Source organism: Sinocyclocheilus anshuiensis, unplaced genomic scaffold (assembly GCF_001515605.1).
Source record: "Sinocyclocheilus anshuiensis isolate Anshui unplaced genomic scaffold, SAMN03320099.WGS_v1.1 scaffold415, whole genome shotgun sequence".
Taxonomy (NCBI): domain Eukaryota; kingdom Metazoa; phylum Chordata; class Actinopteri; order Cypriniformes; family Cyprinidae; genus Sinocyclocheilus; species Sinocyclocheilus anshuiensis.
This window is the reverse complement of record NW_015552655.1, coordinates 728,664-739,455: the sequence shown is the minus strand read 5'-3', so window position 1 is coordinate 739,455 and position 10,792 is coordinate 728,664. Positions and strand designations below refer to the sequence as shown.

Below are 10,792 nucleotides of genomic sequence, written 5' to 3'. Positions count from 1 at the left end.
TTATAAAGAATATCTCTTTGGATTTGAGACTTTAGTCTTTGCAACTTTACAGATCTTCTTTATGCACCAAGAGCTTGTAACACTCCAAAGAGAAAGGAAAAATTGAAATCGCATCATATGACCCATTTAATACTGGTGGCCTTAGTTTCATATTTAAGTATATAAATCATATGTAATAATTGTATAAATGATCTAATTGCGTTATTTATGCAATTGCAAATGCATTAAATGCATAGTTCACCCAAAAAGGAAAATTCAGTCATTAGTTATTCACCCTCATGTCATTCCAAAGCCCTAAGACCTTCATCTTCGCAACACAAATTAAGATATTTTTGATGAAATCCCAGAGCTCACAGACCCTGCATAGACAGCAACGCAACTGCAATGTTCCCAGTCCCAGAAACGTAGCAAGGACATCGTTAAAATAATCCATGTGACATCAGTGGTTCAGCCGTAATTTTACGAAACTACGAAAATACTTTTTGTGCACAAAGAAAACAAAAAAAATGACTTTATTTAACAATTCTTCTCCTCATCCTGTCTGCCGCGGAGTGCCGCCATTTTGAAGAGTATCACGACCCATGCGTGTTTCCGTCATTATCGCGAACGATTTCAGAATCGCGCAATAAAATCGTCTGCTATTTTTATTTTTTATTTTTTATTTTTTTGCGTAACTTGTCAGTGAACTACGGCAATGTGTAGTAAATGCTGCTCCATCTGAAAGCACATGATGATGATTTACTGCTGTTTACAGAACCAGCTTTACTAACAAAATGCGCATGACAATCGCATTCGATTAATCGTGCAGCCCTAAGGGTAACCCAAGTAAAAACGTTTCCAAATGCTTTGGTTTTATAAAATCCATTACTTCTATTATAATCCACTTGTCAGTGAACTACGGCTCTGTGTAGTGAATGCTGCTCCATCTGAAAGCACGTGATGATGATTTCATGCTGATTACAGAACTGGCTTTTTTAACAAAATGCGCATGACAATCGCATTCGATTAATCGTGCAGCCCTAATCCAGATTACATGTAATCAGTTACTACCTAGCACTGTCGCTCTCTGCAACATTGTCCACTTAACGGTAATTGATATCATTAGCCTTTGGATTGACTGTTATCATTCAGCTAATAATGTGTTACTAATGTTCGCCATCTCAGACAGCTGTCTTCTAATAATAAATCAACATCCTTATGTAGAAACACTTTGATAATGATATGAAAAGCACCGCTTTGCAATTTGACAGGATTTGATACATGAAACAGGAGCTGTTTCAAGTCTTATTTTTGAAAGAAAAGAACAGTTTTATAGAAAGAAATGCTCAGCAATGGTGTCGACTGATGAATTCGCATATGGTTTTTCTTTAAGCATTTTAACAACAACAGATAGACATGTAAACAATATTAAAACTTGATTTTCACAATGTTAATTTACTCTTTGATACACTGTTTTCCTGTTCTCTTTTTTTATGTCCCAGGTGTGTTTCTTTGTAGCTCTGTATTATAACGTCATAATCGGTTGGAGTATTTTTTACTTGGGAAGTTCTTTCAAGTATCGTCTACCTTGGGAGACCTGTCCAACAGAAGGGAACGGCACCGGTAAGGATTAGGAGTTTGTGTAGTGCATTATAAAATGAGTAGTTTTCACTTGTGAGATTAGATATGAAGAACTGATGCCAGAAATCTGACTTTTTACGTGGAGATGCATTGTCTTATTTTCACTCACAGTGAAGGAATGTGCCGCCAGCTCTCCCACAGAATATTTCTGGTACCGTAAAGCTCTGGATATCACCGATTCCATTGACGAAACCGGAGAGTTCAACCCCATCATCACTGGATGTCTGCTGGCCGCTTGGGTCATCGTCTGTCTGGCCATGTATAAGGGCATCAAATCGACCGGAAAGGTACTTGGAGTTTGTGTTTGTGTCATGAATGTGAATATATATATATATATATATATATATATGTGATGTTTATTTTGTGTTGTAATGTGATTATTGATGATATTAATCAGTATTGGTTGTGTGTAGGTGATGTATTTCTCCTCCGTGTTTCCGTACGTGGTGCTGCTGTGTTTCCTGATCAGAGGCGTGACACTGGATGGGGCGTCCGAGGGCATTAAATTCATGTTTTACCCCAGGGTACGTAAACAAACACTTAACTGTGTTTGAGTTGGAGATTTATATATTGAAGATTACCGTAGTCCATAAAAACAATCACCAAAATGGTGTCTTCTCTATGTGTCGTGTTATTTACCTAAAAATCAGTGTTGTTTAGTATTATTTATATAGTAATATATACGTTTTTTTTTTATGTTTTCAATTTTTTCAATTTTAGTAATTGTGCTTTCATAATTTTTATTAGTTTTTTTTATATTTCTGTTTAGCTTTAATTTTTTTTATTCCAGTTTTAGTATTTCAAGAAAAACATTTATATTAGTTGACAAGCCAACATTTTTATTGTAAGTTTTTCATCTGATATATATATATATATATATATATATATATATATATTATTTTAATTCAGTAAAAAAAAACTGAAATTTTTAATAGTTTTAGTTAACAATAACAACACTGCTTAAAATGAACTAGTTCTTCTTGTTCTTAATGTATTATCATGTGACATGTTTAGTGTAGTATGTTAGTGAGTTTAAAGTAAATGTTTGTTGTGGTTGATTCTCTCAGCTGGAGATCTGGGCTGACGTTCAGGTGTGGCGTCAGGCGGCGACTCAGGTGTTCTTCGCTCTGGGTTTGGGTTTCGGTTCTGTGATCGCGTACTCTTCCTACAACCCGCGGAACAACAACTGCCATCGAGACGCGTTCACCGTGTCTGGAGTCAATTTAATGACGTCCGTTCTGGCCACGCTAGTGGTGTTTGCCGTGCTGGGCTTCAGAGCCAAAACCATCGCCACAGAGTGTGTTAAACGGTCAGTATGCAGCTCAACAAATCAGAATGATCTGTGAATGTTTGATCTTAAAATGCATTATAATGCCTCATGTATATAAGTATATTTTACTGAAGCTTTAAGATGTTTAGCTGTTTGTTTGTGTATGTTGCAGTAACATGAAGGCCGCGTTTGAAGCGTTGTCCAGCACTCCTTTCCCTGACCTCCTCATCAATGCGTCAGATGTGGAGAACATGACATTGAACGAGTATGAGCACTGGTACAGGACTCGGGGCCAGCAGCTGAATATCTCTGGTTACAACATCACCGCCTGCAGCCTGGAGGAGGAGCTGAAACAAGTACAGAACACAACTACATGTTTTATCTTTTCTGAACAAAACATGAGTGGTGCAAATTTTTTTATGCAATTAGCTACATTGCTTGATGTTTTAGGTGGTTGCTAGGGTATTGCTGAAATATTTTGGCTGGTTGCTAGGGTATTATTGGAATGTTTTGGGTGGTTGTTATTAGTGTTGTCCGACCCTAAAAGTACTGACCGCGATATCATTCAGTACTGAAATTTTGAGAGCCGCGTCTATCAGCTGATCCATCACCGTCAGCGGTGCTATATTTGCACATAGACGGATCAGCTGATAGATGCGGCTCGCAAACTCTCTCAAACTCTGCTTTGGGTGGTTGCTGGGGTATTGCTTTGTTTTGAGTGGTTGCTAGGTTATTTGAATATTTTGGGTGGTACTAGGGTATAATTAGAATGTTTTGGGTGGTTGTTAGGTTATTGGAATGTTTTGGGTGGTTGCTAGGGCATCATTGGAATGTTTTGGGTGGTTGCTAGGGCATAATTGGAATGTTATTGGAATGTTGCTATGTCTAAGAAAAGTCATGGCAATGAATAAATCTGTAGTTCTGCTCAGTTCGGCAGTATTTCTTTGGTTAGGAGTGACTCCGATGAATGTTTAAGTTAAAGTTTGCGATCTTCTTTCTCTCTCAGGGTGTGGAGGGAACCGGTCTAGCGTTCATAGCGTTCACTGAAGCCATGACGTTGTTTCCTGGGAGTCCGTTCTGGTCGGCGCTGTTCTTTCTCATGCTGCTCAATCTGGGTTTGTCCACCATGTTCGGCACTATGGCAGGAATACTGACCCCGCTGACGGACACCTTTAAGACCCTGCGTAACCACAAATTCCTCTTTACAGGTAACCCTGTTGGGTTTTTTTATATTTGGGTTTATTTTAAAAAGCTCTTGTTTAGGTTTTGTCTGTCTCTTGGTTTTAATCAGTATTGTTGTTTTGTGTGTCTGTCTGATTATGTTGTCTTTTTCCCCATCTCTCCCAGCGTGCAGCTGTGCGGTGGGCTTTCTGATCGGTCTCATGTTCACTCAGCGCTGTGGAAACTATTTTGTGGCTATGTTTGATGACTATTCTGCCACACTTCCCCTCATCATCGTCGTCATCTTCCAGACCTTCAGCGTGGCCTGGGTTTATGGAGCGGACAGGTATCACAAACCCTCCGAGCTCAAGCAGAAATGTTTTTTTTTAATGGTTTGAAGTGCATAAACGTGATGTATTTTCAATGCAGGTTTTTGGAGGACCTGAAGCTGATGTTGGATCGGCCGGTTCCTGTGGTGTACAAGTACATGTGGAAGTACGTGTGTCCGGTTGCTATGCTGGGGCTCTTGGGTGCCAGTCTGCTAAAGATGATCTTGGAGCGTCCCACATACATCGCCTGGAACAGAGAAAAGGTAAAATCATGTGTGCTCTTACAAACAAACCTTTACTTTAAACTTCTAAAGCCTACTGTATCATGTAGTGTTGTCAAAAGTACCGACTTCGGTATCAGTCGGTACTGAAATTTTAAAAATGTCCATTTCCCACAAACATTTGAGCACTGTTGAGCTGATTCTTAACCATCGCTGACTGGCCAATGTGTTCACGCGCTCAACAGATATGACTGTGATTGGCTAAAATGATCATCACTCGGTGCTCTCCACCAAGGCCTCTAAATGATCAACATGATCAAAGCATCGCTGATTACTTGTTGCACACAATCTCCTACAAGCCTTCTGTGGCCTGATTGATAGTTTAGACTTTTTCTGAGCATGTAAAAGGCCTTTTACTATAATTGTACAAATATCCACCTTCAGCTGGTGCTCCACGTGTCTTTCTGCTGTCAAATCTGATGATTTTATGAAGTAAACGTCTGAATAACTTTATTATTATTTCCAGTTGAACACTTTCTGGACTGAATCAGCTTGGCTTTACTTGATTCTCCATTAATTAATTTTTATTTTTTATTTTTTTATTTTTTGAAAAATAAATGCGTCTGAAATCTGACCATCAGGATCTTTTAAGGAATTAATGTTTGTTTCCAGAAGCTTTACTTTCACTGTTCCTCAGCGGAGGAATGATCTTCACAAGCCTCCAGAACATCTCACATCTTTAGAGAAACTTTTATTTGTTCATCTCTCAATCATCATTGGATTGCATTGCATTATATGTTTGGAGCATATCAATCTCATTTTACTAAGACATATTGACTGACATTTATAGAATTTGATGTAGTCTGTGGTCTGTTATAAATAGTCTGTTATAAAGATCTCATTCATTTACATTACAAGCTATCAGAATTTCATCTTAATTTTTGGCCATAAAAATATCAGCAAGTGCACCAAATTGCATATTTTTGAGCTGTTTTTCCTCCATATTCTATATTCATCATATTATAGTAATCATAAAAGACTGTAACAAATATGGAAAACATTTTTTTTCCAAAATGTTCAATGAACGGTTCCTTTTATTTATTTATTTATTTTTAATTTTCCAGGGTTAGTTAACATTAATATACATATTTCCAACATTTTCTCCCAGGCGTCTAAGGAAGATCTACCTTATCCAGGCTGGGCTCTTGCTGTCCTGAGCATGCTCATCGTTGTCGCATTTCTTCCTGTTCCTATTGGATTCATACATTCCCTCCTCCTGGAACGGCTCGGCCAGTCTCCGGCAGACGCTGAGGCCGGATACATGCCGTGTGCCACCACAGACACAGACCAGACCCCTCTCGACACGTTACCACCCTCAGCAGGCGACCCCAGTTCATTTTCCCCTTTGCTTGAGGAAAACCAAGACACTCATTTGCAGAACGGCCACATTGAACACTTCCAATCAAGTGCGGTATGAGAAGAAACTACGGCACAACCTTCGTTAGAGTTTACAAACATCTCAGAAGGATCTATTTAAATCAAGACCATTTTATGAGCGTGCTTTGCTGTTGGGAACAATCATTTTTTATCTGTGCATACGGGCACTAAAATAACTGTTTTTAAAGTCTTAGTTCATCCCAAAAAAGAAAATTGTCACCAGCGTCACTCTAAACATCACGAAGAGCCTTCTGGAGTTATTTAGCCGCTTGTGCAGGCTGCTCTTTTCCATATATAACAGTAGTTTCACATTATATTCCAAGCCTTTGTGAAAATCTTGGCTTCTCAAACTCCCCGTTTAAACCCGTTACATGTGAAAACAGCTGTGATATGCGGCTGTAATAACAGCTTTGATGACCATTTCCTTTTTCGAGTGAACTGTGGCTTTAAGTACAGTGTAATAATGTACCTGCGTTTGGTGGGTCCAGGTGAGCGTTGAACAACAATGCAACACTACAGTTACCTGTTACAACGGTCTAATCATTTGGTAACTGACGGTTCTGCTGCTTTAGTGATCTGACGAGGTTTTTATATCATGTTTTGCATAAAGGTGTTGATAATGGCTTTGACCTGTCGGTGTTATTTGAACTCCAGGATGCTAAAGAAGCAGCCAGTGCTTCGTCTCCGTTGATGTCATTAACCCTTTGATGCATGAATCAAGTCACATAGGTAAAGAAAAGAAAATCATTCCAAATCATTTTTTCTCCCAAAATGGTAATTTAGTTTGCTTGGTGCATCAATACTTTGTTGTCATAAATAAAAACACATTGACATATCAAGAGGACAGCTGGTTTGACTTGTGTAAGGGTCAAACTGTATAATGGCTACTATAGCATCAAAGGGTTAATGTTGGTCCATTCTGATGTGTTCAGTGTAATTATTTAAGTAAATACAAAAAGATACATTGTGTGTTCAAAAGACGTTTTGAACCATTAAATCATCACCCATAACTGATTAATGGAAAGCTCTATGTGTATTTTCCGAACAGACATGTCTGGGTCGTATTTCATCTTAATAGTCTTCAACGCAGATTTAATTGTTTATGCCAAATATGACATGGACATTTCTTTATTTATTTTTCGTAACATTCTATGCTCTTATTTTTTGAGCACCGACTACAACCATCATTTAATAAAAAATAATGCTTCCAGTCGTAGTTTGTATGTGACACACATGGGATTTCTTATGAAGTATTTCAAGGCAGCATTTTCAGAACAATTTTACAGTTGTTACTATTAATTTTATATTGTACAGAATTATTTTTGTGGCTATTTGTAAAATATCCTCCCTTTTTATTTTTCCAAACGACGTCTCGGATATGTTTTTACAAGCGAATGTGTGACCCGCAGGCCAGACATTTTATGGCTTATAGTCATTGTGAAGTCCTGTTATCTTTGCCTCTCACAGGGGTTTGATGGGTCTTCTGTGTTTGTTCAGTAGCTTGAACTCGAAGTAGTTCTGGTCAGTAATATATATATGATGAAATGATGTAATTTAACTCTATTCCTCATGTAGAATCCTTGCGATATCTCTGATCTTGAAGGCTCATTTGATTGTCTTTGTTGTATATGTTCCACGCTACAGTATGTTTTCAGTATTTCCTCGATTCTGAGGTCTTCAGTGTGTGTGAATGTTGTTTGATGGTCATGCTGTGCAGCCGTACACACATTTTGTACAGTTTGCCTCGTGATGATCTTGTTTCTGTATAAATGGTTGTGTGACCCCCTCATATGACTTTTGTTTTCTTTTTCTGTATAAAGGTGAATCTTGTCTGGGTTGCAAACATCTGGCTTATTTTATTTATTTACTTTTTGCATTGTTTTCCTGTAAAAAAAAAACAAAAAACTTTATCACTCATGGTATTTGGCTATTTGCTTTAGAGTTTTAATACTTGAATGTTTGATTTACAGTTATATAAATCATTATTGACACTGAAATGTACAAAAAAAATACTTAATTGTTTATGATACATTTTATGATCAAAAAAGAAAAGAAGAGACTTGGTTTGGTTTTGGGGTGAAATGGACATTATTTCTATTAAGAGGCCCAGATTAAGAGTGTATCTGCCCAGTTGGACATTACCATTGATTGACTGATTGATTTTAAATATTTTAAAAAAATCTTTTTTTTATTTTAATTAAATGTTAGGTTTTTTCCCCTTTAAAAGTAAAATTTCAATTAAAAAATTTCAATTTGTAAATATTCAAATTTAAAATCTGGAAAATGTGCAAATATGTGTGTGTGTGTATAGTTTATTTACACAGAGCTTTACTTTTTTTTTTTTTTTTTGATGATTTAAAGTCCTGATGCTGCTGTTTTGTGCTGGTTGTCACGTGTGTGTCCTGGGACTCTGGTTGTCATGGTGTGAAGCTCCACCTTGGAAAGAGACGATCCACAAACAAAGTGATGCTCAGCGCAGCTGAAAGACAAATCACTGGAGGAGAAAACTTCCTAGAAACGGAGATCAGGTATGTGGAAAAAATGTTTAAATCAGAATGATTTGAAGTCTTTAGTTTGTTGTGTTCACCTGCTGTACCTGAGCTCTGGGTCTTGTGTTCAACCCTGAAGTGTGATGCATTTATTATCGAATTGGTCAGAATGTCAACATGAGAAATGCTTTCAAGCATATAAACCTGCCGCTGAAGTACTGCATCCATGAGCTCTGATTCACAGTGATTCTCAATGCACCAGTTTGATTATACGTAATTAATATTAAGAACATGCTTTGGTCTGCATATGATCCAGGTTTAGAACTGATTGTTTCTTGTCTTAATATAAATTTCATATCAAGAGAAATAATATCTGACCCTGGAGCACAAAACCAGTCACAAGGGTCAATTTTTCAAAAGTGAGATGTATACATAATCTGAAAGCTGAATAAATGAGCTTTCCATTGATGTGTGGTTCAATATTAGGACAATATTTGGCCGAGATACAACTATTAATCTGGAATCTGAGGGTGCAAAAAAATCCAAATATTGAGAAAATCTCCTTTAAAGTTGTCCAAATGAAGTTCTTAGCAATGCATATTACTTATCAAAAATTAAGTTTTGATATATTTACAGTAGGACATTTACAAAATATCTTCATGGAACATGATCTTTACTTAATATCCTAATGATTTTTTTGCATAAAAGAAAAATCAGTAATTTTGACCCATACAATGTATTGTTGGCTATTGCTACAAATATACCCGTGCTACTTATGACTGCTTTTGTGCTCCAGGGTCACACACGTTTAGCCTATTTGTGATACGTTTAGTCTATATTTTGGTCTAATTTGAACTGAAAGTAAAGTGTCTATAACATTAATGACACATAAGTTGTGTGCATAATTCATAAAATAGACAGGAATTATTTTTTTTTACAAAAAATGTTTGAATAGTGACTTCTTAAATATATTTAAATTTTACCCCAAATCTTTTATTTTATTTTACTGCCATGCAGAGAATTTATTCTGACATGCAATTTTTTTTTTTTTAAATCAAAAACATTCACAGCATTTTTCTCATGTTCATCCCAATCCCAGGCAGCTGTATATGATGGGCCCTTTCTAAATATAAGGTCACATGACACCAAGGGCATAGAATTTAGTAGGGAATAATAATTATATGTAACCACTGAGTTATGTGAATGTTGGGGTAGTTGGATGTTGTCTGCTGTTGTCTCCACCAATGTCAAAATCAAACCTATGTGTTTGATGGATTGAATGACGCGTCTTAACACAATCTCTCCTATTTGAGAGAGTCTTTTTTTTGGACAGTTGTAGGTTTCTGAATGTAATTTTTTGTGTGTATTTGTATTTATTTCTGTATAAGATCCAAAGCACAGATCACAGCCTGCTGTTAAAGAGGAAAACTGCATGGTTTAGGCTGAATATATAGTCAGCAGTTTTTGTTTTTAAATTTTATTATTTTATAAATATTTTTATTTAGCTTTTATTTATTTTATTCATTCATTCATTTATTTAGTTTCAGTTTTAGTCATTTTAGCAGATGCCAATGCAGCATTTTTAATTTTCATTGACGTATTTCATCTAATATATATATTTTTTATAACTTTATTTTATTTCAGTTTATAAATATTTTAAGTTTTACTAGTTTATACCTTAAACTAGTTTGAGTTTTAGTTAACAATAACAACACTGGTAGTAAATAATCATGTATTTCCGAGTCATTATGTGAGCTACTGAAGGAAAGGAAGTCTCAGAGGAGGAGGATGAAAAGATGAGTGCAGTTCAGCTCACAGCCACTAGAGGACACCGAGAGTCTGCTGGATCAGAAACTCAGGACCAGTTATTCTTACTAGTGCTGTCAAACGATTAATCGCATCCAAAATAAAATATATTTAATATATAAACAACATATTTGTCTGAAATGCATACATACATGCATGTGTGTGTATTTATATATATATACATAATAAATATACACAGTACACATACATATGTAAACAAAAACATTTATTTTGGATGCGATTAATCGTTTAACAGCAATAATTCTTACACATTTGTTTGTTGTAACAGTTCTCTCTGTTTGCAGTATGTTGAAGTGGACGCTGTTGGTGGTGTGTGTGAGTGTGTGTTTGGGTCAGAATCCGATCAACACTGACCCAGCAGAAGAAACTGAACTGACCTCTGATCAGCACGACCGTGTCACACTCAAACAGACCTGTAAGACACACGCACACACACAC

At 36.5% G+C, this 10,792-nt stretch overlaps 1 protein-coding gene across 2 annotated transcripts in view; it reads left to right on the top strand.

The window, feature by feature from the left end:
- The window catches only part of LOC107667121 (sodium-dependent neutral amino acid transporter B(0)AT2-like), an 11,842-nt gene extending 4,019 nt beyond the window's left edge, over positions 1-7,823 (top strand). For both annotated transcript variants that reach the window (XM_016458711.1, XM_016458710.1), the window contains exons 4-12: positions 1,482-1,602; positions 1,732-1,907; positions 2,034-2,144; positions 2,688-2,929; positions 3,063-3,246; positions 3,897-4,098; positions 4,238-4,397; positions 4,481-4,643; positions 5,770-7,823. In XM_016458711.1, coding sequence (XP_016314197.1) covers positions 1,482-1,602; positions 1,732-1,907; positions 2,034-2,144; positions 2,688-2,929; positions 3,063-3,246; positions 3,897-4,098; positions 4,238-4,397; positions 4,481-4,643; positions 5,770-6,078 — 1,668 coding nt within the window. In that variant the 3' untranslated portion in view covers positions 6,079-7,823. The remainder of the gene's footprint in view (positions 1-1,481; positions 1,603-1,731; positions 1,908-2,033; positions 2,145-2,687; positions 2,930-3,062; positions 3,247-3,896; positions 4,099-4,237; positions 4,398-4,480; positions 4,644-5,769) is intronic.
- Positions 7,824-10,792: the final 2,969 nt, after the last annotated feature.